The sequence below is a fragment of the Orbicella faveolata genome, unplaced genomic scaffold (assembly GCF_042242905.1).
Source record: "Orbicella faveolata isolate gen_17 unplaced genomic scaffold, um_ofav_v1 contig_1, whole genome shotgun sequence".
Lineage (NCBI taxonomy): Eukaryota > Metazoa > Cnidaria > Anthozoa > Scleractinia > Merulinidae > Orbicella > Orbicella faveolata.
Window position 1 is genome coordinate 13,924,499 of NW_028301536.1, and position 22,200 is coordinate 13,946,698.

Here is a 22,200-nt window from a genome sequence, read left to right on the forward strand (position 1 = left end):
CAACCACACTCAACTCCTCGTGGTAGAAACAAAACAAAACCAAGCCCCTTAATGTGATGGTTCAAGTGAACACAAGCAAGGAAGAAAGTTAGTGTTCCCTCTCAAGATGAGATGTTGGGTGTTCCAAAATTATCTTTCTTTTCTACAGTCATTCTACAGATTTTAGTATACTGTGTGTACAATGAGAAATGTGATTGGTATGAAAACAGAAAAGTTCCAAAGTGCAGTATGCGAAGAAAGTCGCATCTTACACCCTGCAATAGTGGTTTTAACAGCTGGGCTAGTACATTCAAATCTTCACTTGTCTGATGGGCACATAAGATACAATTTGAGGAAATTGCAGAATTAAAGAACTTATGTACAGAAGATAGGGTGGTGAAAATGACTGTTTGGCTAGTACGTGATAGTTACTGCTTGTTGAAAAACTGATTTTTTTGCATGATGCAGTGATTAATTAATTTTACTGCTGGCCACTAGAACTCTCCAAAACACCACTCAACCATCCCACTTCTAATGATAATAACTTTGGTATGCTTAATAAGACAGACAATGAAACATCATGGCATACAAATCTAAAGAATTAGATGTACAATCATACAGTTACATGTACACGTGTTTAATGATTAAAACAATCTTACTAGCAAGTCTAGAGGCCACTATCGCCAGCCCTTTCATATATGTAGGTGCTTTAAAGAAGAGGGTGGGAGGAAGGGAGGGCTGAAAGGACCTTTGTAAGAAGGTGTGATGGGTGTGGGGAAAAAAATCAGTTACTGATTGCTTAAAATCAATTCTTTTTTTATATTGGGTACATTTCTCGTCTGGCCAGCCTGGCTCATAAGCACGATCTACTATAAATACATGTGTTGCAGTGTGTATACTTAGAAACTCTACAAATTTCAATTGACATTTGATCGCTTGTTATTGTATATCTTATATTTCCACTGATTTTGTTTCGTTGCAGGTAAAAGTGGATGTTCAAGTGATCATTGTGTAGAGCTTGTGGAACACATTATCTTGCACTGTTCTCATTGAAAGTTTTCAGGACTAATGACTATCGGTGAAATGAATTACGACTGGAGTCAAGGGGCAAATCCTGATTTCATTGTAAGCACAAAGTTGTTGTTTAGATTAATGAATTGTTGGGCCATTATTGTTATTTTAATATTGCACTGTTGTACAAAGTGCTGTTACATGTACTTTCCACACAAAAAAGAGTAAGGATTGCCAATTTATGCAAGACATAGTGCCTTCATCATCAGCACATTTGAACCCTGGATTAAACATTCTACTTGGGAATGTAACCAAGTTACTGTTCTTAGCCAAAACACTTTACTCTGACTTACAGTGCTTTTTCTAACCCGGAGTATAAAAGGGTCAGGGCTTGAAAAAAACTTGAATTCCAGCGTGCCCTTGGGACAAGTAGCTCTCAAGTTTTGGTTGCCCTGGGCAAGTCTTAGTTTGCTCTTTTAATGCTTTAGATAACTTGACTGATCCCTTGCCCATTATGAAAGTGAGAATGAAAAGTTGCTTGCAATTGCACAGTAATTGCAAGTAACTTTTGTCCCAGATGACTGCACAGCACTTTTCATGAGTCCAGAGGGTGCCAACAACTTTTAGGTCAACCTGGTAAAATGCTGAGGGTAGCCTGGTAGCCTGCAAATATGTACAACCTTAAGAATGAGTATCAATACTTCTGGATGCTTCATGCTACAGAAACTGAGATAAACTCTTCTAGCCTTCTGTGCAGGTGTTCTTGCTGGTTGAGAACACTGGATATTTCTGTTCACCTATCAATAGGCCATCGCAAAGCTGTAAAAAAATAAATAAATGGTTCATGTCGGGATGAAAGAACAAGAATATAGAGGGGGTGAGGCAATATTTTCTCTACCCCTCCTCCTTCCCTGTCACGTTTCATTCAACCTTACTCCTGCTTCTCAGAACACATTTTTTTTCTCTCTCCAAGCCTCCCCTATTGGTGCTAACCAGAAATACACCTGTATTACAGACTAAAACTCTGGTGGTGTCAGGTACTCAAGCCCCAATTAAGTTTACAGATGAGGGCAGCTGTTTTGTTAGTTCTCATCAAGTGATCTTAAAAAAGGGTAAATCTACGATACATGTAAACCTGTGCTGTAACTTTAGTGTTCTTATTTTCTTTTCAGTGTTTAGTAGAATGCCGGAAAAACGTTTGTGAAAAACTAGGCCTTAGTCCAGAAGATGTAGAGTTGAGCATGGGAATGTCAAATGATTTTGACAAAGCGGTAAGTGTATTGTTTGAAGGCTGTGTCCAGTCAGTTGAGTGACATCTTAAGACATGTTACGGATAGTTGCAATTCTGTTTAACTGGTATTATTGGTATTTCAACATAAGGGCACATGAATGAAGTATATTTGTTTCAAGAGAGTCAGTTGACTGTATCTGCAAACATTCTTTTAGCTGCTGAAGGAAGTTATAACTTTATTTTTTGTGGGCACGGGATAGAGACAAAAATCTGAGTCCCCGACAGACTGGAGCCCATGATCTTCCACACACTGGTGTGGTCAATGCTCTAAGCACTGAGATACAGGGAGACTCATGGCAAGCTGGTTCCTAAAAAAAAGCATCCTGTGTGGAGCGAAAGCATGTCATGTTGTATGTGTTATTGAGTGCCAACTGTTCCAAAGAGTTTGGACAAACACTTGCTGTCAAAGAAGAAGTATTGTCAATTATCATTATCAATCAACACTAGAATGGTTTTTGATTGACTGTTCTCAAACTCATTAATAATTCATCAAGTTACAAAAGAAAATCACAAGGTTACCATGAAGGAGGTTTGGATACTCGGTCTTAATTAGCACAGATTTTGACGATTTTACGTCTCTGTTTACTCCTTAGCTTTTGTTTGGACTGAGAAGATATATCAAACACTCCGGATAGTGTTTCATCGGCCATCCAATCAGCTCGAATTTCGTCAAAAATACTTCGCTGCGCGTCGTATTTTCAACTCTCTTCTCGATGGTTGAATATCCCGATGAAACACTGTCTTTCGTCTTTGATATGTTACTTGAACATAAATAATAAAAATGTTTTTTTTTTTGATCTTGCTTTTTCTGCTTGGACTCTCTACATCATCATCATAACAAAAGATTGTTTCTAGAAACAAACCTCTGTATAAACATGCTCTAATTGCTCAGAAGTGAGAACAAACTAGTTTTTCACACTTGGCACTGGCTTCAGGATTTCTCTCTGAACTTACATTGGTTGTTAACGTTATACAAGTTCTTGTGATTGGCCAGTTGTGTTGGATCATCTCTGATCATGTCTGGCTTTTCCTTCATACTCCCTTAACTGTCCCCCAGTTCTAAACAACGCATGTTTCTTTTTTGGTAGATTTTAATGGGCAGTACAAATGTACGAGTAGGCAGTACCATATTTGGTGCAAGGCAACCTAAACAGCCAAGCAATGCCTCCACAGTGCAGGGAGCTACTCAGCCTACCCCCCCAGGAACCAAAGTCGACACCTGATGTATCACAACTCAACATTAGCAAGGATATGTTACAAAACTTGAACATAGACAATGAAGTCAAAACCAAAAGATGTACACATTCTGCGCACAGCAATGTAACATAGCGATAGAAATTATTTTGTGGAATTTGCTGGCGTTGATACCAGGGGTTCTGCTATAAACTGCAGCCAGGTCGTGCGACACTTCAACTCAAAGTCTACCATACTCTGCTCCTTTAGAATCATTTTTACCAGTGATTTTTTTAAGGGCACAATGGTAAAAGTGAAAGAAAGCGAAGGACAAAAAAATAATTAAAATGCTTAACAAAATTGAAAATAACAGTGGTAGTAATAAATCGTTATTGATAAGTCACAAAACTAAATGTGAATGTGAGGATGCTAAGTTTTAGATTGTGTTTTAAAATCTAAAGATCATTCTCTGCTTAACACAGGGTTCTTATGGGGCCTGGAAAACCTGGAAAGTCCTGGAGTTTTGTTGTGGTGTTTTCCAGGATTGGAAAGCCCTGGAAAAAGGCTTCTGGTCCTGCATAGGTCTGGAAATCTGTTGAAATTCACCAAATTCTCAGACCCAAAAAAATTATCTGAACTAACATTACAAGAATTGTACGGCAGACAATAAGGGTAATTAATACTGGGAGTGAAAGGGATTTATGTTAATAGTTTTTAAAATTATTAACAGAAATTTGAAAACGCAACAATCACCGGTCGTTTTGGATTTGTTTGAGCAAAACGCAGACAGGGAAATTACGTGATTATCGTAACGTCTTCGTTTTGGCAGAGCTCCGTTTTTAAAATGTTTTCTACCCATACTAAAACGCAAAGCCGGCGTTTTCGAACTCCGTTTTAAAGAGCGTTTTTGAAAAGCTCCGTTTTCGTGACGGATTAGTGTGGACGGTAGGCCTAACCGTGGAAATAACGCTGCGTTTTCAAATTTCTCCGGTGTAGTGTGGACGGGGTTTTAAACTGCTGTGTATTGTAATGGAGAGTGTATTTTGACTGGCCTTGCTTGCCAAAATACAGGCCAACTTGTTAGCCGCGCGGCCATGGGCCGAGCGCGGTTCATGTTCTACCCTTGGTTTATTTTTTTTAATTAATCGCGCGGCCATGGGCCGAGCGCGGTTCTAGGTTTACCCGTGGTTTATTATTATTTTTTTTTTTGTCGGTGACCAGACACAGACCTCAGCTCGGCCAAACTTTGAGTCACGCAACGTGTGATGTTTTTCCGCCAGAAGCTGTTAAAACATAAATACACGGACAATTTGACGGATATTGTTTTCTTTTTTGTGGGTAAAATATATTTTCTTTTCGTTTTATCAAAGCGTTGGATTTAAAGGGAATGCGCTGACGTTGCAGCTTTCACTTTCGCTACGTGACAAATACGATCGTGTTTACTTTGAAAGTTTATTTCGGCAGAAGCGACGGTCATTAATTTATTTGTAATTTTGTGAGTATTTCTTGTGGTTTTACGCAAATGAAGTAAATCCTTTGACTGTTTCATCGCAGCCAGTTCATAGATCGGAAGGAAAATTAAATATTTGCAAGCCAAGCAAAGAACATGTCAGAACGTGCAAAGATTACGTCATTGGTAGGGAAATAACCACCGTACTAAAGATAGCCGTAGATAACGCAATTCTTGACTTATGTGACTCGTGTGACTTCTTTGCTAAACCTTGACTCAAGGGAAAAAACCAATTAAATTTAATCGTGACTTTAAAGAAAGAAAGCGGTTTGTAATAGTGTTCGTATCTTCATGCCCATACATATCCCGAAGAAACTTCCAGATTAAGACTAGTACGTCATCGGAGATGTCACAACGGCTACGACTGATGGTGCGATAATAGAGTTTGTATTGATCAAGTGCTGTGATGTCTACAGTAATCAATGAATCATCAAAGATTGCTTTGGAATATGCACTGCGTTGCGACTGTAGTAGTACTAAGAAAACAGTTAAATTTTAAAAGCGCGGTTATAAGATCTAACAGATCTTCTTGTTAACCGCGCGGCCATGGGCCGAGCGCGGTTCTAGGTTTACCCGTGGTTTATTATTTTTTTATTTTTTTTTTTTTGTCGGTGACCAGACGCAGACCTCCGCTCGGCCAAACTTTGAGTCACGCAACGTGTGATGTTTTTCCGCCAGAAGCTGTTAAAACATAAACACACGGACAATTTTACGGATATTGTTTTCTTTTTTGTGGGTAAAATATCTTTTCTTTTCGCTTTATCAAAGCGTTGGATTTAAAGGGAATAATAAATACGCTGAAAAAAGGTATTACGTCAGCCATGGAATGCGCTGACGTTGCAGCTTTCACTTTCGCTACGTGACAAATAAGATCGTGTTTACTTTGCAAGTTTATTTCGGCAGAAGCGACGGTCATTAATTTATTTGTAATTTTGCGAGTATTTCTTGCGGTTTTAGGCAAATGAAGTAAATCCTTTGACTGTTTCATCGCAGCGAGTTCATAGATCGGAAAGAAAATTAAATATTTGCAAGCCAAGCAAACAACGTGTCAGAACGTGCAAAGATTACGTCATTGATAGGGAAATAACCACCGTACTAAAGATAGCCGTAGATAACGCAATTCTTGAATTATGTGACTCGTGTGACTTCTTTGCTAACCCTTAACTCAAGGGAAAAAACCAATTAAATTTAATCGTGACTTTAAAGAAAGAAAGCGGTTTGTAATAGTGTTCGTATCTTCATGCCCATACATATCCCGAAGAAACTTCCAGATTAAGACTAGTACGTCATCGGAGATGTCACAACGGCTACGACTGATGGTGCGATAATAGAGTTTATGTTGATCAAGTGCTGTGATGTCTACAGTAATCAATGAATCATCAAAGATTGCTTTGGAATATGCACTGCGTTGCGACTGTAGTACTAAGAAAACAGTTAAATTTTAAAAGCGCGGTTATAAGATCTAACAGATCTTCTTGTTTTTTTTTTTGTCGGAGACCAGACGCAGATCTCCACTCGGCCAACTTTGAATTACGCAATCTGTAATGTTTACTCGCGAAACCTTGTTTCTTCAGGGTCAACAGAAATCTCAGATTACAAAATCACGCCGAACGTACACGTTGCAAAAAAATCTCTTCAAAACCCTGACATCGAAGCGATATATCACTTTAGCGTTAATAGCTACCTCATATCGGCAGTATTAAAATCTATTCGTTAACAATCCAGCTTCATCATATTAAAATTTCAAAGAAATCGAACAAAACCAGAACTAAATATTATTAGATTTTTTTGTAACCTAGCTTCGTTGCTTGAGTCGACAAAGGAAGCGACGGTCGCCCATAGCCACCGAAACACATTAACATAACCAGTGAACCTACGTTTCGGTCAAAAAAATCCAGGATTATTGCCTGAAAGCTGAAAATTCAAGAGGAACATCTTTTTCGAACTTTTCTCAAGTTATTTAGACGAAAAAATGACCTCGGCGGACTCCAAAAGAGAACGAAACAAAAAACAGAACGAGACAGTGAGAAGAGCCGATAATTTATTCACCGCGTGGCCTTAGTTACGTTCAAGTTAAAAAAACCTTACTTCTGGATAATTTCAGCCTTACAAGTCAGCAACTGGTCCCAAATTACTTTCTGTATCCTTACAAATGTCCTGACTTCCATCTCCGAAAGATTTGGCCGCAATTTTTTAGCAAATAAACATTGCGCCGACAGCAATCACCATTACGGTGGCTTGGAACTAATTCGCTAACTTTACAAAACCCTCCCGAGGCGGGGGTATGACGAAAAGAGCTGAAAAATGATAGCCGGAAATAGAGTAATTTTCTCAGCTTCCAGTGTGCCAAATTTCCTGGAAATAGGTTCAAAACCGATATTTTGTTTTCGTTTTTTTTTTCTTCGGGTCACTCATGCTACCAAAACAGTTAACTTTTAAAAGCGCGGTTGTAAGATCTTAAAGATCTTCGTGTTTCATATACAGATATTAAATGTCTAATAAGATAGTGTATTTTTTGACATGCGTTCTTATCGCACCAGTCACAATTGCAGTCGATAACAAAACCGCGACAAGGTCTTTTCAGTTTATGGATTATGAACTTCTTTCACTCAGGGAACAGTTCCAAATGTGTAGAAGTACCAGCAGATAATATAAGCTTTCGAACAGAGGAAGCCCTAAGAAGGTGTGAATCCACTTAGTCATGTTATGTAGCTTGCATGACGCAAGGGAAAGTTTTTGGGGAACTGATTCCTGATTCTATCTTTCTCTGAATGCGGTATCGATCATTTCTATCTTCTATTGTACTTAGCTTGAAACGTAACGCTAGCACACGACCGTACACGATACGATGTCACTGTTTTATACTCCGTCAATAATACATCTAACTTTGGATACAATATCTGACAATATCACAAACCATATGCAGAATTATCTTTCCAGACACAATAGTCTTTGATTTGATAGGTACAGTATTATTGAAAATTTAGTACAAAGCTTCTGAAACTTTTATATACCTCATACTTGATATGTTACTCTTGGTTTTCTCGTACGTGAGCGCATTCTGTTTTGAAACTTCCCGAGTGAATGGACTTCCCCGAGGGCTAAAAATATGTTTTAAAAATATTCATTTGGCTAGTTACGCAACGCTTGTCCCGGTAAGACATTTGAGGCATATTCTCCCGGCATATTCCCAAGGTTGTCAATTATAAAAAGCGAAAGCCTCTCATAAGATGTTCCATTCTTTCAGGCAATAAGAAATTGAATATTTTCTTGTTGGGAAATCCCGTTGAAACGTCGTCATATGATTATCACAGCCTCTTGCGGTAAATATGCAACGGGACAATTCCCTCTTTCTCGGAAGCTCTTTCGATTTCTGAGAAATTATGATGCGATCTCATTGGCTCGAGTACAATGGGGTGTCTTTGTTTTTTTAAACAACCAGCAAAATTTACCAAAAAATTGCCTTACTCGCTTGAAGAGTAACCGTTGTAGCTGAATACACGACTTTCACTTGGAACAATCTCAAAGAAGTGGATTACGATAGTTCAGAAGTGATCGAGAAAGCGCCGACCAAAGTTTTGAAAGTCCTGGATGCTGGTGAAGCGGATCTATATATGCCTTCGTCGCCGGAGAACCGAGGTACGGCAATCATTGTCCTCGGTAAGCCTTATTCTATTTCTGTGATTTTATAAGATTCACTTAAGTTCGAATTTGGCACATACGGTGGCTGGAAAGGAAAACAACGAAATTTCTGCCTTTCTTAATGTATTTAATTCATATATCTTAAAAACAGCCGAGCCTGCAAAATGTTTCTTGTACCTTGATTAAAATGAGTTGCGTGATCGGGCATGAAGCAACTAGTCTTTAATAATGTGCGACAAGCAAACTCACTTCAATTCTAGTTGCGATAAAGTTGGTTTTGTTGCAAAACTCTTTTGTGATTTATCGCCAAGTGTTCTTAACTTTTATAGCAAGTAAAAGTTTAAAACTTTCAATTACTCTGAACTGTGTAGTAAAGCGTGCTAACGACTTCCCGTTTTTCAAATGACGTTTATTTCACAAAAAAATCCCTCGGACATATGTCCGCATTGTCCTATTAAAGGATCAAGTTTTATATGTAAAGTTTTGTCATCTTTCGTCTTATTTCAGAAGAGCTGACCAGGAATCGAAGAAATAAAGCGGTCGCAGTTTAAATCCACAGAAACCTGTCGGGTGTTCGATGAGAAGTCATGTTCAGCGGCTACAAGGATGAGAGGAATAGTGGAAGACCCGGAGGAAGGTTTCGTGGGAGAGGGGGAGGGGGAGCAAGAGGGGGGTGGAGAGGTGGTGCAAGGGGAGGTGGAAGAGGTGGTGGAAGGGGAGGGCGTGGTGGCGCCGGATCTTCGGGAAGCCAGCGTCCGGTTAAGCTAGGATTCAAAGCCCTTCAAGACCTGGAGACTAAAACCCCAGACGAAATCATCCTCGATTTAACATCGAGTCGATGCTTCCCAGCCACTGAATCTTTGCTAACGGAGCAAACGTTCATGAAAGAGGACTGGATTGTGTTGATTGTGAGCATTTTAAGCAAAGCTTGTGATTGCAGCTCCAAGGAATACCTGCTCAAGCTGCTAAACCTGCTGCCAAATTCGGTGTTTTTCAACTACCACCTGAGACCTCATCTCAACCGGTTATCTGCCAGCGGGATGCCCCCTTCTGACATAGCAGTGTTTTTGAGGAATGTGGTTAAAATAATGAATGAACTACTACGAAGATACCCTAACTCATACGCTGATTTGCCAGTGCCTGACCTGTCCTGCAGTACGACAATGCTTTTTAGAGCAGGTCAGCTAGAAGATGGCGCCCTTGTGAATGATGTGGAGGAACTGATGAAATTAAGGAGCGAAAAGGCCGAGGAACTGAAGAAAAAAGAAGACGAGAAGCAACACAGAAGAAAACCTCGTAGAGATGGTGAGAATTTTTAATGTATAGGAATCGCTCTTTCTCTTAGAAATAGAACAAGTGAATTTTCTTCGTGCACTAATGAAACAGTTTCTTTCATGTGATTGTTAGCTGGTGAGAATGATGACCTTAACCCACCGAACGATTTCCGTGAGCTCAGTGTCATTCCCACACAGGAAGACATCTTGACAGGGGAAAGACCTTTCCTCAGGAGGAACAAAATTGATGGGAGCTACCACGATGCGGAGCACTATTTGGACGTACAGTTTCGACTCCTTCGCGAGGACTTCGTGCGGCCCCTTCGCGAAGGGATCGCCCAGTTGCTGGAGCGTATTGGGTCCGCTAGGATTGGTGCCTTACAGGACATACGTGTGTACAAAGATGTTCGCTTGTTGTACCCTCTATGCACGTCTAACGGTCTCCAATACAAAGTCCAGTTCGACAACACCAAACTCAGGCATGTACGCTGGGAGAACAGCAAACGGCTCATCTTTGGTTCGTTGATGTGTTTATCCAAGGACAAGTTTGAGAGTTTTGTTTTTGCAACCGTGGCCAACCGTGATCTTAAAGAGTTAAAACAGGTAAGACTTTATGATTTGAGGGTCTAGCATTTAACCCTGGTATATGTCTGATTTTGCATGGACATGCCAAACTCACGTCACAAAATAATATAATCACAAATAGGTTCCCATGGAAAACTGATTTGGAGCGCAGATCAGGCATAATTATTACATCTGCTGATAGGTGTGGGCCCAAACTCTTCATTCATGGAGAGTGAGAATCGCCCATGCCAACGGATAACAGTGCATGGGGTGTCACTCTGGTTTACAATTCAATGGGATTGACTAGAAGAAACGTAATGAGCTAGGGCTTAAGAATCTTTTTCGAAAACGCCCATCTAAAACATACTTGATGAAACCTTGATGTTCACCAGAGATTCGGTAAAAACTTGACAACAGCAGGCGAAACGATTTATTTCTCCACTCTGTAAAATGGTTAACAGCTCCACACCCGCAAAAGCAAACGTCCCTCAAGTACACTAACCAAAGCAACAGGGTTTCCCCGAAATTGAATACTTCTCTCATTTTTGCACCCACCAAAAGGGTGTAATGACTGATCATGGAATCGCTTTGAATTTTCCATGGCCAAGGGGGTCAAAATCTTACGAGAGATGCAAAAAAGTCACCAGGTCGGGTTTGACCAGGTCTGCTTCAGAGAGAGGCACGTTAAACTACCGCGTTGTATGTTTCAAGTTTAGTAAGTAATTGAGCCGTCTTGTTCCTCTTTAGGGTAAAGTGGACATACAGTTCATCAAGGTTTCAGATAATGTAAGACTTGAGAAAGGTGACGTGTATCAGATGGTAGAGAGTACTGTCTACTTTGAAGCTTATCGTCACGTGCTGGAAGGACTCAAAGAAGTTCAACCACAAAAACTCCCCTTGCAGGTAACGGACTCGGTGGTTGACGCACCAAAATAAATATTGATCAGCAAGTAGGACTGGAATGATGGATAGGTTTTCATTATCCACGCAGACAAACCTTTCCCGCGTTTTGGTTTTCTCATGTTGTGTTCTGTTATTCAGTCACCCTAACTTAAAGAACCCCCTTTTTGCCGGAGTGAGGTGTCTTCTTCTTTTGAAATGCACTCTTTTTGACGTTTCGTAAATTATTGTTTCCTTGGTTCTTTCAAAACAGAACTACATCGTAAATTGCCAGAAGCACGTTCGAGCTCCCGCCTACTTGAGGAACAGGCTGCGGGGACAAGTGACCTTTGATCTCACGCCTATCGTGAAGAAAGGAAACATGAACAGCACTGGAAGGTAGAATAAATACACAGATATTCGACATACCCCACTGAATTTTCCACTGAGTAGAAGGGGCGGCGAATGGTACTTAGGAAATTGTGGATCTCGGAACTGAACTTTTGATCCGATCTTAAAATCTTGGAATCCTTTGTGACGCGTCACGAAAGTCTCGTTTTGTGTTTTTCTCCCTTTCTCTTAGTCTGATATCGTTCAAGTCTCAGACCCGGATTTTCAACAAAGGAAATAGTCGTTTATGTCTTGACGAGTTTCGGAGTCTCCCATTCGTCAACCCTAATACCTTTGAATAGCCTCTTTTTATCCACCAACGACATGATGATAGATAACCGAGATTGGGTATTTTAGTTGGTGCTAATGCAGAGCATCTCACTGGCAGCAACAGAACTGAGTGGTAGAAGTTGCTCGCAAACTGAAGATTATAAGCGGCGATAAACGGCACTGTCACTGACGTATTTATATTTTACAGCACTTCCACTCTAAGGGAGATGAGGTTACGGCTTGCGGGTTTGAACATAAGGGACGATGCTCGTAGGGGTGAGTTCAAGTTGCATTAAAATACTGGTGCATGTAGTTGGTATTATTGTAGTCATCACTGAAACGAGAGAAGCCGTTCATTGTATTCTCTCAGGGATTTGTCACCTAGTTTTATCGTATTCTTTTGTAAATTATCCCTGTATTGAGACGTCGTTGGGTCATCTTTCATCTCTTTTTCTTAACCCATTCTCAACACCGTTTTTACTGATCTTTACTTGATTTTCTATTAAAGGAACTGATGTTCCACTTTTGAGCTCGGCCTCCTGGCCGTCCGCGGAAGATCTGGAACTGGATGACTCTCAGTTTAGGGCTCTACAGATGGCGCTGACCAAGGAATTCGCTGTCATTCAAGGACCGCCTGGAACTGGGAAGACGTACATTGGGTTGAAGGTAGATTAACAAACGTCATCTCGTGAAAAGCTTTCATGTCTTTTTCGCAAGAGCTAGTTGCCATTCCTTTTGTCTCCAATCTAGTCGTGGTATAAAGCATTTCTTGCGGATAGAAATAAGTTTGCCTTGCATTTGCATGTGCAAGGTTATCTTGAAAAACAGGTAACGAGCAACCTGGAAATGGTGACCAGTTAACGCCTTTAACCATACTCATCACAAAACTAGTAGATCCGGTTTATTATGTAACACAAGAGGCCCAGACGTTCAACATGCCTAGTCCTATACAGCAAAATACTGAGATTTCAATGGAAATTTTTATCGCTATTCAAAACTAAAAGGTGCCATTCGAATTCGATAATGACAGAGACCTCAAGAGCTTGCCTTGGCAGAATCCACAGAACCAATTTTGTTTGCTTCAGATTGCCAATGTTTTGTTGCATAACAAGTTGAAGTGGGACACTGGAACAGAATTGCTTGGCGATGATGGTGACCAGGCCCCTCTGGTGTCCGAACGACGGCCCATCCTTGTTGTCTGCTACACAAACCACGCCCTTGACCAGTTTCTAGAAGGAATCCATCAGTTTCATCCCGAGGGGATTGTAAGGATTGGAGGACGGAGTCAGAGCGAAAAAATGAAAGAATGCAGTTTGTCGGAATTGAAACACAAAATGCACAAGGTGAAGATACAGCGATGAAGGATGCAACCTATCAACCTGGGCTTTTGTTCCCTCAAGAATAATTAGAACAAATAAGGACAGAAAAAAAAATTAAGATGGGTTAATTAGAGTACCTCTGGTCAATCCCCCCTGGCCTGCCACGGTGAGTCGAGATAAGGGTTGGCAGTCGAGAGGAATAGAAGCAGTCTGCATGAATTGTAGGACACAAAAGTTATGGGAAAAGACGGTGGCTAAGAAAATGGAAAAAAAAAAAGACCGTTAAAGCGGCTTTGAATTTAGTATGCGTAAAATTAAACCACTAGAAAGTAATTACGTTTCACAGAGAGCTTGCACAACACAACGAACCAGTGAGAATTCTTGACAAAGAAACGTATAGCCGGTGCTAAACATGACTAAGTCGTGGTTTGTTTTGGTTTCGCATTTGATTTTCTGAGTGTGTCGAGCGAGAGTGTATTAAACTGGAGCAAAACCAACGCCATTGACACTCAGTATTTCTTTTTTGAAGTAATTTCACTTTGGTTTCTCTGATTTTTGGCGGCTCTTGTCTTGTTTTATATTCTGCAGGATAAGTCAGTTCCTCTGCACATCAGAAAGGCTTTCTACGATGCTCATTCGGAAATGGACCACACCACGACAAAACTGCAAGGTGCAGCAGAAGATTTAAAGAAATGTCTTGAAAACGTTCTTCACGAAGACGACTTGCACAACCGTGCTCCAAGTATGACTACTGCCCATTACCAGTCTTTAAGGCAGGTGTTTGCTGGAAGAGTTGGACATAAAGAGAGTGCAATGCTACACTGGTTACAGCTGTCTATGAACTCGGAAATTCCTGGTCAAGGTAATGAACGGATAAGTCAAGGAAACAACTATATTGTGTAGTGGTTTTAGGCTGTTTTTTAGTAGCTCCGTAAACATAGCGAGAAGGATAAGAGTAAATATAAAGACACGAATGATCATTGCAGTTATGTGCACAACTTAAGCAGCTGTGAAATTAAAGATAATATATGGTCTTTCGTATATTCAATGGCAAGAATTAATATAAATTGATGACGAAAGGAGCGAGACAGATAAAAGCATAAAAAAAAACCGAACACGATTGTTCCTTTCTTCGAATCACTGTGGTGTAAAGGCGACGGTGTTGTACTCAACAAACATTGCGGTGGACTGGAAAAAAGTTCACGAGCCAATCTAGCCACTCTGCCTCGCGGCGTTACATGGGCCGCTGAGTCTGATGGGATACACAATAAGCCACTACAACTACGAGGAACGCCCGATTCATTCGTTGAGATTCCCAACCATCCCAGAAGTTTCATGGACACCAGGATGTCAATCACCTTCTTGATGGACATTTTCCCAACCGGAAACAGAGGATCAATCCTAAGCTTTCGAGAGTCGGGTGGGGGGCTCCAAATTTGCCAGGATGGCGTAGTGGATGGTAAAGGAGTTTTGACAGTACACTTTGCACGCAGGGATCTTTCCCAGAACCCCGCTCTCACAAAGGCGGTTCTTAACATGAACGCCTGGAACTTCATTGGCGCCTCTTATGATTATGACTCTGGGATGGCGCGCTTGTGGCATGATGGGAATGACGTGGAAGCAAAGTACATTGGGAGGAAACTGGAGCTAGCCACTCAGTTTTCTATTAGGATTGGTGCTTTAAACGTCCTTGCGCAGCGTTGTTTTCAAGGAAGAGTCACTGATCTACACATTTTTGCTGAATCACTTGGAAAAGAAACTGTGAGAGCTTTTGGCGGAATTGTCTCGCATGGTAAGCTAGTTTTTTCTCATGCATCGCTCGACGGATTAAAAAGGCCAAACATTATCATTAATATTATTACAGGAACTGTAAGAAGTGACCGCCAAAACTGAGTTGAGAGAGACGCGATGAAGTTGGCAAGGCTGCCACTTTTGAGACCACTGTTATTAATTTTAAGACTTAATGGCGTTTGAAGATACAACAATTACGACAAAAAAGCTGTTTGTATGTATGTATGGTAAGATAGTAAGTTTGTTGAAAAAAAGCGAAAACAATTACAACTACCTTAATTAAGCACTGACGCAAAATTCTCCAGCAGCCATCGCCAGTAGTAGTGGTGATCGGGCATGCAGTTACACAAGAAACCGCTGAACAGTTGAACAAAACCGTGACCTTATAACTAGAGCCCTGACAGAGGCAATGTCTTGCAGCGCGACATGTTTACAACGTAGAGTTTTGCTTTTCTTTCAAGATGGAGCGGAAGCGGAAGGAGAAGAAGCTGAAGAGGAAGAAGAAGAAGACGAAAACCCGGATGTGCTGTACGAAGCGGATGTTATGCAGGATCAGAGAATCCTCGACGTTGATGACGTCAGAGTGTTCGGTTCCAAAGCAGTGCCGGGAAAAGGCGGGAAACTAAGAATCGTGAATCCTTTCGCCTTTAGCGGAGTAACTGAAGACGGATTTCAACCCCAGAAACCTGATCGGCTTAAAAAGAAATTAAAGAGGATCATGGTTTTCGAATTGAGCAGAAAAGATGTCATGCCTGATGAGAGAGCAAACGCGGTAAGCAAGAAAATGATTTAAAAAAAAAAAAGCTTCAAATGTCGTTGTTTATAGTGGTCATTGCGCTTAGCTACTCCTCGCTAGCTCACAGGTATGTCACTTATACTGAAAGAAACAAATATGTCAACTGAACATAATAGGCTTAAAAATCCCAACTGGCTGTAGACAGACCAGTTGGCTATTCATCACAAACATAACCAAGGAGTTGAACTAGGGTCTGCCGAGAAAAAACTCCAGCTAAGTGGTCAGAGCGGTACTTAAACCCGCAACCTCAGAATTTCAAGTCCGGCGCCCTGACCACTCGGTCACGCTGCCTCCTGATTTTCCAATTTGCTGTATTTGTTGCAAGTTACAGTGTTCCATAGCAGACGCACTAGTAGTCCGGGCAAACTAGATTTTGGTCAGAAACAGCTGGTGTAGATCCGGCTGCTCTCGTTCGACAGCTTACTGTTAACTCGCTAACTTTTGCAGTTTTCGTATCTCTAACATAGCAAAGACCTGCTGCTCTAGCCAAATACTAAATTCTAATGAACCTCTTGACAGGTCTAGTTTATGCTAAAGACGAATTATCCGCATCAATTCGGCCACTACCCTGACTACGTTTTATTTTATTTTATTTTCTACCTGTTTTATTTGTTCTCAACTGCAGGTCAGAGATGTGTGGCGCTTGGGCGTTAAAGATCGCTGGCGCCTGTATCGTCGTTGGCTGGTGGACGTGACTGAGGAGTACCGTCGCACTATATCGTTATTTCAAGAGAAATTTGAGGAGGGAGCCAGGCGACTGAAGGACATCAAAAACTTGGAAGACTTCGAGATACTCAAGAAAGCTGATGTAGTTGGCATGACTACGACAGGTAAGCAAAGTTAGCGCAGTCCTCTGGTGCCTGGTCTGCGCATGGCCTTTCACGCAGGTACTCTTGGAAAGATTGCGTGACAAGCCTAAAAAGAATCTGCGCGAGGCCCAGGCTTAAAGCTTCAATTTATTAGGATTTTGGGTACTAGTGTGATAGTCATGTTCCGTTCCCTAGGTTTCGCTTATGGGTTTAATAAGATTATCCTTTTAACTTTAGGCGCTGCCAAGTTTCGTAAGCTTCTGCAACGGCTTCGCCCGCGAATAACGATTGTGGAAGAAGCCGCTGAGGTCCTTGAGTCGCACATTGTTACATCGTTAACTCCCGGATGTCAGCACTTGATTCTGATTGGTGATCATCAGCAACTCCGTCCCAATCCCACAGTCTACGAACTCGCCAAGCACTACAACCTGGACGTGTCGCTGTTCGAGAGATTGGTGAAGAATGGAATGCCTTTTGAGCGACTACGTTTGCAGCATCGCATGCGACCTGAAATCTCCAAAATGCTGGAGCACATTTACGTCAATCCAAAGCTGGAAAATCACGAATCGGTGCTGAATTTTGACAACATTAAGGGCGTGGCTCGTAATATGTTCTTCGTGGACCACGCTGAGAGTGAGGTAGGCAGCCAGGAATTTGCTATCGTTATGAAGTGATAGTTTTACCTAATCGTAACTCCTTAGTGAGCTTCGGCGCCATATCAAGTGAGTTTGGTGGAGCCAGGGTTAGTGGTTTGGTGGGAGGCATTCGAGCCAAAATACCAATATGCCTAGACTAAACGATCCGATGCCTTCCACTTGGTACGATTACGTATTTACCGCATCCAAACTCGGTCATTTATTTTGCCATATCAGGTCAGCGAGAGCAGGACAATAGACTCGGCTTCTGATTGACTGACTGTGTAGTTGAGAACAGTAAAATTTTAATATGAGCTTTGATTGGTTGACAAGGGTACTTTCTTTCTTAGTACGCGATGGTAACTAGACTAGTTGTGGTGGGGAGTAACGTTACTGTAAATCACTCCGTTAACTTTTAGGTCTTACAAACTTAGGACTTGGCCAACCTATTCAGAAGGGTAAACAGATATTTCTTGGTAAACACATGGACATGCTTTGACCAGAAAATATTTTCGGGAATCTGTTATATCTATTCGAGACAGTCGAGTGCAATGACGCCTCTCCGCTGACAAAAACGCCAGTAATTTGGACACGATATGGGGCCGATCAAGCTTAAAGTACTTGCACGGGAAGCTAAGAGGTGGGGGAAAGTCTCTCTGCTAGCTAGCGATATCACTCCATGGTGCTGTTTCGGCTAACCTGGCTTCTAACTTTCTTCCCGTTTTTGATCACGCTACTGAAGGCCATCCTACTATCCTTTATGAACCAATGAGTTGACATGTTATTGGTATAAACTGAACACCTTTCATTCACTTCGTTTCAGGATTTCACCGAAGAGGGAAAGAGTAGGTCAAATGAACACGAAGCTAAGTTCATAGCCGCTCTCTGTCGCTACTTCATCCTTCAGGGTTACCAAAGAGAGCAAATCACAGTCTTGACAGCCTACACTGGGCAGTTAATCCAGCTCAAAAAGGAAATGCCCAAAGATTTCTTTCGCGGGGTTCGAGTCTGCGCAGTGGATAACTTCCAGGGAGAGGAAAATGACATAATTCTTTTGTCACTTGTTCGGAGCAACGAAGAAGGCAAAATCGGTTTCCTGCAGACAGAAAACAGGGTTTGCGTGGCGCTGTCTCGCGCTAAGAAAGGGTTTTTCTGCATCGGTAACATCAGCCTTTTGGAAACTAAGAGCCAGTTGTGGAACGAAATTGTCAATGATATGCGAGAGCAAGGAAACGTTGGAGAAGCACTGATGCTTACGTGCCAAAACCACCCGCTAAACGTGATTCACGCGTCACGTGCTGAAGACTTCAAGAAGGCACCAGAGGGAGGTTGCACTGTGCCATGTGCCACGCGACTGGAGTGCGGTCACGTGTGTGACATGGTGTGTCATCCGACAGACCCAGCGCACAAGGAATACAAGTGTAATAAGCCTTGCGCTAAGACACTGTGCGCTCAAAAGCACAAGTGTACCAGGAGATGTTACCAGGAGTGTGGGCCTTGCATGGAGCTCGTGACAAAGATCCTTCCTCTCTGTGGCCATGCTCAGAATGTCCCTTGCTCCAAGAATCCTGTTGAAGTGAATTGCCAATCACTCTGCTCAAAGATTCTATCGTGTGGCCATCGGTGCAAGAATAGGTGCTCTGAAGAGTGCAGTGTGAAGTGCACTGCCATTACAAAGAAATATTGGCCTTGCGGACATGAAAACGAGACGGAATGTCACGTGAATCCACTACACAGTTCATGTAGGGCACCTTGTGGTGTGACTTTAAAGTGTGAACACCCTTGTGCTGGTAAGTTCTGAAAGTGCCTTCTAACCGACAGAGGGTATACACTGTTACAGGTTCCCAAATTGCAATCTTAGGATTTCGTTCACTGATAAAAATGACCGAGTAGAATATTCAGTAACAGTCCTGACCGGTTATTTCGAGTAGTGAGACCCTTAAAGGAACTTCAGCTTCAATTTGATTTAATCATGTCTACACACTTTAAACTGTGACTTGTGTTTTCAGACAAAGGTTCCAAAGATGGAGTTACTGGAACTGCGTAGAATCTCAGTTCTGGTGTTGTTTTTCTCTGCTTGGGCAGTAAGAATCAGGGATAAAGGGTGCGAGATTTTCAAGGAATTTCCAAAAACGACTCTTTTATCCTCCTTCAGGAAAGTAAAAACTAATTTATTTCGGTATTTGCGAAATGTATTCTCTTCGCTGCACTCAACGATGTGCAAGATTGTGGATAGTTAGTGACTCAGTAATCACATTAATTTTAAATGACTACTTTGCAACATTTTCAGACAAAGATGATCGAGAGCGTTACTTTGCTCGTATTAAACGTATCAGAAGAGAACAAAATCTTGATGTGAGTTACCTTGCTGTCACAAGAGAGGAGAAAGATCTGATTGTGAAGGCCATGGGGCTGACACAGGGACACTGGTTTAAATGTCCAAAGGGTAAGTTGAATGCTTTAGTGTGAGATGATCACGATAAAAATCCTCCTTACGAATTTTTAGTTATTTTCTATATTGGCCCTTGGGAGAAAATTCTGTTGACCCTTGCGCTTGCAAGCACGCATCGAGACGTGTTTTCGTAACTTTGAGTTGACAAGAGTTGAACATTATCAGCTTGATATTTTGTAAATATATTTATAAATGGATAAAGTGAAACAAACAAACAAACAAACAAACCAGCTGTCATTCAAGGGCGATCAAACGAGGATGAGGGTGATCGAGAGTTAGTAAAATTCACGTAGTGCGTGAATGCAAGCCCTCCTCGATTCTCAAGAATATTTGAGCTGTTTTCAAATTCGTTGACGTAGCCGAGAGTTGTTAAGAGCCGTATGAGAGCTTGCGGGAGTTGGCTGGCAAACAAGGCATACGTTGAAAGTTTACTTTCGTAAGCAATTTAAGCTGGGAGATATTTAAAGGCATTCTCCATTAGTGTAGCCTGCGAGAGCATCCTGTGTGTGGGCTCCTTTATACGTCTGTGTTGGCAGGCTATCATCCCTATTTTTCTACCTCAGTCCTTATTTCATATAACTGGTTTCAATCAAGGTGAAAATTAAGCTGTTTTTCCTTTCTATTCGTAAAGGTCACATCTACTGCATCACAGAGTGTGGTGGAGCGATGGAAGAAAGCAAATGCCCGGAATGTGGCTCAAGAATTGGTGGCCATAACTTTCAGCTGCGAGCTGATAATCGGGTTGCTAGTGAAATGCATGGCGCTCGATACGCTGCCTTCTCCGATATGGCTAACGTCCATAACTTTGACCCGCGCGAGTTTCAGTTTTAATTTCGTAATTTAATTATATGCCAGCAATCAGCTAGGGAAGCCGTTATTTAGCAGAGCTACAATCGTTGTCGTAAGTCGTTGGAACACAAACCCCTTCAGTCCCTCACATGCAATGTTGCATAGCGCATTGTGTCCGAACTCCTTGTTCGATGCGTTTTACATTACTTGCCAAAACTTTCGGACGATTATAGTTTCGGAATGAAAAAAGAGTCCGAAAATAAAACCGTCCGAAACGTTTAAGCGTCCGAAATATTAAGCTTTTAAGTAGCTCCAAAGCTCATAGTTTCCTTTTTGGAAGGAACACTAATTGAGACAGTGCTTGAGATACGTATAACGGCATGATGGAATTTGTGCCATTTTCATGTCTATGTATCTGTAACACTTTGAGGGGGCAGTTAAACTACTATTTTCAAAGCTGTTGTTTTAGTCTAATTGTTTTTGTACGCGTAAATTTACTTTAGCTATGTTTCAGCGAAGTGACCGAAATTTTGACGTCCGAAATTGTTTGCAAGTAATGTAGTTTTGTAGACAACACTGAACGTTGAGAGTGGAAGGAGAATGATTAACGAGCCAGTGTACCAACAACATGTCAGCGATTGTTGTACATCTCCTCACCATCATCACGCATAGCTAACAGAGAAATGGGCCATCAGAATTCACGGTGGCAACAAGAAGAGATCAAAACGACTTTTAAGGGTGAGGGGAAGGGGGTCGTGGGGGGGGGGGGGGGGAGGGGAGGTGACCGTAAAGTGTCAGGGAAGTAAGGCTACTTTTCAGTTCAATGCCTTAGTTCTTCCAGAGCGATAGAATCATGACAGCTTAAAATTCGAGGCTGATTTAGTTAAGACAGCGGTTAAAGCTGATCCTATTCTTTAGATTTTTAAACTGGGATTTAACCCATTTAATTTTAATTTTGACTGCGTATTAAGTCGTTCTTTCCCTTTTCTGACAGCTTAGATTGAGGCTTTAGAGGCGTTAAATGCCCTCGAAAAGTTTTTATTGTTTTCATTTTTAAAGTTTAATTTCACTAAGGAGTCACCATGAAGTGTGTAGGGAGGGGATACGGCCTAATTCTGGGCTACTTAGTCCACTGTGACAAGGGTTTAAATCTACTGATAGAGATTCATCCTACAAAAACGTAGTTATTCGTAAAATGCTTTCCAGATATTGGGATGAAACCATTACAGTCTTAGATTATGTAAGCTTCGTTTTCATTTGATCTAGATTATGCTTAACATTCGAATTTGCACTGATTTTGAAGATGAAAGCAAAGTCGAGAAGGACCTGGTGACGAGGTGACGTAGAGGAACTTGATTTCCCGGAAATGACTTTAGTCTTTCTGAGAATTTTGACTTGAAAATCTGTGTTCCCGATACGGAATAAACTTTGATTTCGGGACCTTATTGCTTTAAGAATAAATGAAGATGCATAATAATGAAACTGTTGTCTTTTTATCTGTTTTGATCGGGTTATTTAAAACCTCCAGAGCTTGTTTCAGGCAATTTAATTTAATAACAGAAATCTGTGCTCACAAAAGTGGTGAATTCCCCCCCCCCCCCCCCGCCCGCTACCCCTTCAAAATAA

At 41.4% G+C, this 22,200-nt stretch overlaps 2 protein-coding genes and 1 long non-coding RNA gene across 6 annotated transcripts; 2 read left to right on the plus strand and 1 right to left on the minus strand.

Annotated features, from left to right (window-relative positions):
• Positions 1-429: 429 nt before the first annotated feature.
• Positions 430-8,072, minus strand: LOC149118174 (uncharacterized). The gene is made up of 2 exons (XR_016207613.1): positions 7,979-8,072; positions 430-1,809 (listed from the first exon to the last, which is right to left on the minus strand). It is a non-coding gene; the product is annotated as an uncharacterized LOC149118174 (long non-coding RNA).
• On the plus strand, positions 970-5,077 carry LOC149118175 (pyridoxal phosphate homeostasis protein-like). Its single transcript, XM_089290805.1, has 3 exons — positions 970-1,104; positions 2,163-2,261; positions 3,370-5,077. Exons 1-3 carry the CDS (start codon positions 1,048-1,050, stop codon positions 3,502-3,504), a joined length of 291 nt encoding a protein of 96 aa, XP_089146931.1. The 5' UTR covers positions 970-1,047; the 3' UTR covers positions 3,505-5,077.
• Positions 8,072-21,102, plus strand: LOC110061358 (NFX1-type zinc finger-containing protein 1-like). Of its 4 annotated transcripts, XM_089290744.1 has the most exons (16): positions 8,072-8,624; positions 9,114-9,911; positions 10,014-10,483; positions 11,192-11,347; positions 11,598-11,722; positions 12,192-12,259; positions 12,492-12,649; positions 13,069-13,326; positions 13,891-14,179; positions 14,456-15,094; positions 15,555-15,865; positions 16,515-16,719; positions 16,936-17,336; positions 18,157-19,123; positions 19,624-19,779; positions 20,417-21,102. In XM_089290744.1, the coding sequence occupies exons 2-16, from the start codon at positions 9,194-9,196 to the stop codon at positions 20,614-20,616; spliced, it is 5,121 nt and encodes a 1,706-aa protein (XP_089146870.1). In that variant the 5' UTR covers positions 8,072-8,624; positions 9,114-9,193; the 3' UTR covers positions 20,617-21,102. The 4 variants fall into 4 exon arrangements, with proteins under 4 accessions (XP_089146870.1, XP_089146856.1, XP_089146866.1 ...); XM_089290730.1 differs by lacking the exon at positions 14,456-15,094 and having other exon boundaries at positions 13,891-14,164; XM_089290740.1 differs by lacking the exon at positions 14,456-15,094 and having other exon boundaries at positions 9,117-9,911; positions 13,891-14,164.
• The last annotated feature ends 1,098 nt before the right edge of the window (positions 21,103-22,200 follow it).

Coding starts and splice junctions, on each gene's coding strand:
- LOC149118175 (XM_089290805.1), top strand. CDS start 1,048: ATGACTATCGGTGAAATGAATTACGACTGGAGTCAAGGGGCAAATCCT. Junction 1,105..2,162: donor GGGCAAATCCTGATTTCATT/GTAAGCACAAAG, acceptor TTTTCTTTTCAG/TGTTTAGTAGAATGCCGGAA. Junction 2,262..3,369: donor CAAATGATTTTGACAAAGCG/GTAAGTGTATTG, acceptor CTTTTTTGGTAG/ATTTTAATGGGCAGTACAAA.
- LOC110061358 (XM_089290744.1), top strand. CDS start 9,194: ATGTTCAGCGGCTACAAGGATGAGAGGAATAGTGGAAGACCCGGAGGA. Junction 17,337..18,156: donor TGGACCACGCTGAGAGTGAG/GTAGGCAGCCAG, acceptor ACTTCGTTTCAG/GATTTCACCGAAGAGGGAAA. Junction 19,124..19,623: donor GTGTGAACACCCTTGTGCTG/GTAAGTTCTGAA, acceptor CAACATTTTCAG/ACAAAGATGATCGAGAGCGT.